At 43.5% G+C, this 2,937-nt stretch overlaps 1 protein-coding gene across 1 annotated transcript; it reads left to right on the top strand.

Annotated features, from left to right (window-relative positions):
- Positions 1-1,872: 1,872 nt before the first annotated feature.
- Positions 1,873-2,478, top strand: LOC131299660 (uncharacterized). The gene has a single exon (XM_058325241.1). The coding sequence runs from the start codon at positions 1,873-1,875 to the stop codon at positions 2,476-2,478; it is 606 nt and encodes a 201-aa protein (XP_058181224.1).
- The last annotated feature ends 459 nt before the right edge of the window (positions 2,479-2,937 follow it).

Below are 2,937 nucleotides of genomic sequence, written 5' to 3'. Positions count from 1 at the left end.
ATTGGCCGGAATGAGTCACCAATTGGCTATATAAAGAGGCACTTAGGGTTCTGAAAAAACAACAATTCATATCATCACAATCACCCTCTCTAGCCACAAAATTCAGTAGAAACATTCTCTCATACTCTCTCTACAAAAACCCTAGCCTTCCGAAGGCAGCCACAATTCGACGATCAAATCCTGAAGTTCAAACCCTAACCCTAGGATTTTCGAGAAGCAAATTAGTCAGTCCTCTCTAATCCGAAGCAATCAAGCAACTGAGGGATCAAGGTGGTGAGGCCTAGGAGCCTTTGGTTTAGTTTATTTACAGTTTTTACATATTAATCGTAGCATTTTGATTTTCTGCTAATCTTTAGGTTTGGTGTGAGGAAGAACATCGGCTGGGACTTCGTTCCCTCGGCTGGTATATCAATCCAAGAGGATCCCATGGCCATGACATCTATTCACCGACCGCGGGATCCATCTCCCTAGGACAACCTGTTTTGTTCTGCTTTTTTTTTTATGCATGCTTTCAATTACCGTACTGGCTCACCTTATTCACTGTTAAAGGCTAAAAACAGGTTATGTGTTAGAATTACATAAAACATGTATTGATCGTATGTTGAACAACTATGGGCTAGTCTCACGATTGGGAAAAGAGGGGGGCCTAACACCTTCCCCTTATTGTACTTTTCGCTCTTGTACCCGGAATCTCTATTTATTTTTCTAGTTTTTATAAACTAGGTGGCGACTCTGTTTTGATGATAACCGTTATCGTGTGCCGATGTTCCTAGCCGTGGGAATATCCACAATCTTAGTTTATGAAGTGGAAAGCAAACAAACAAATGATGATCAATCTGTATAGAGATGCCCAGTTTGGGAGGTGTCTACAATTTTTGGTGACTCTGCTGGGGAACTTGGGAGCCATAACCAGAAAATTCAACATGGGATTAACACTTGCTTTATCTAATTCTTTTATCATATGCATCGAGCGGGCAACCTCGTTGAGTTCACCTAATATCCCGGCATGTCACGGGCTATGTTAAGGGTTCCAGCAAACTCCACAGTCACTTGTACCTAGTGGTATATCAAAAAGGGGATCACCTGATCACCGCCTATGATGGGCTGGTGAGAGGACTGGCACCCTTTGACAACAGAGCACCCTTGAGAGTACCCAAACCTTACATGTGTTAAAAGGCCATAGAACTTATCAAAATAAGACAGGAACTCGTAGGTTAAGGAATTTTCCTGCATTTTGCTTCGAAGTTCTTCCTCACACCCTGTATCATTTGTTGTTGTAACATCTCTTTCTGTGCAGAAGGGTTGGGATTTTCAGCCCAAATCCTAGCCCTATACAGCCAAGTACTGACTTGCAGGTATTCTACTTTTAAGCAGGCACAATAGGTAAACCGAGAAAGCAACCACAGCTAGTTTTATACTCTTACAACACCCGAAGCCATGCCAAATAGAAGTCTTTGTAGCCATCCCGTCTGTCGTCATCACCTGTTAAAACACCTCCGCCGCAATGGTCCCAATCACTTCTTGGGTTTTCACGGTCATCCTCTCAGCAAACCCGATTGTCTGCCAATCCCCAAAGTTCGCCAAGCTCCTATCCTACACCATTTCAACAATGTCAGACAACAATGTCATCATTGCTGAGCTCTAAGCTCAAATCACTACTTTGCTAGCTGAGAAAGCAACAAGAGATGTTGAGGACAAAGAAGACGAGGAAGAAGATGAGAATCCTCTTAAGGTGGTAACGACAGAAAATCTTGAACTGGCCAAACAAGTCAAGGAAATCAAACATGCTTTGGCTCGTTCACATGGGGACCAAATTCTAGACTTTGAAGGATTTTCCTTTTCCTAGATTCTCCACTGCCTGAACGATTCAAGATGCCAAATATTGAGAAGTTCAATGGGACTGGTAACCCTACCAGGCATGTTCACCATGTTATCAACACCTTGAAGCCCATGGGCTTGAGTGATGAGCTCATTGCTCAATTGTTTCAAAGGACTCTCACTGGAAGCGCCCTCGATTGGTTTCTCACTTTGGAATTTGTGCACTATCAAACTTGGCCACAAATTGCCAATGCTTTTGTCAAGCAATACGCATACAATGTTCAAATTGAACTAACCACCCGAGATTTAGAGATGACCAAGCAAGAGTCGAACGAAGACTTTGCTACCTTCGTGGCAAGATGGAGAGAGAAAGCCACTAAGATGAAGAACTGCCCCTCTGAGGAAGATCAAGTAAGGATAGTTGTCAAAAATCTGCAGCCCAAGTATCTCAAGCATATCTACACTCATGCTATCACCGATTTCAAACGCCTGCATGCTACTGGGCTACAGATTGAGGATGGAATCAAGTTGGGGCTCATTGGGAAAGAAGAAGCTCATCCTCTACCCAAGAAAACCTTTCCTGCCGGCATATCTCATGCCTCCGTAAACACCCTTAACCCAGCCTTACCACAGGACCCTTTCCAAACTAGCTCATCCTGAAATTCAAATTGCCTCCGCTGCAACTTTAACCCTCTTTACATGACTCTCTCCCAAGCCTTAACCATTCTAAGCTGCCAAGGGCATCTCAAACCCTTGAACAAACCGCCTCCTCAGCCGCCTTACGGCCTAAACCATGACCCCAACAAACAATGTGCTTATCATCAATACATTGGGCATGAGACAGACCATTGCATGCATCTTCGCCATGACATCCAAGACCTCATGGATAACCGAACCATAAAACCTCCAAAACCTGATGTGCAAGTCAACCCGCTCCCTGCTTACAATGCTGAACCACCACCCCGCAATGTCAATCTGTAACGCCCCGAAATTTGGGTACGTTAAATAAAACATTTTATTGAAATAAAAGCTGAGTCCGGCTCTTTTATTACAACAAAAACATAAAAAGGAGTACTTTTATTACAAACGGAAGGAAACTAAGGCTCCTAACTACAGCTC

This window comes from Rhododendron vialii, chromosome 9a (genome assembly GCF_030253575.1).
Source record: "Rhododendron vialii isolate Sample 1 chromosome 9a, ASM3025357v1".
Lineage (NCBI taxonomy): Eukaryota > Viridiplantae > Streptophyta > Magnoliopsida > Ericales > Ericaceae > Rhododendron > Rhododendron vialii.
This window is presented reverse-complemented; position numbering and strand designations above follow the sequence as displayed.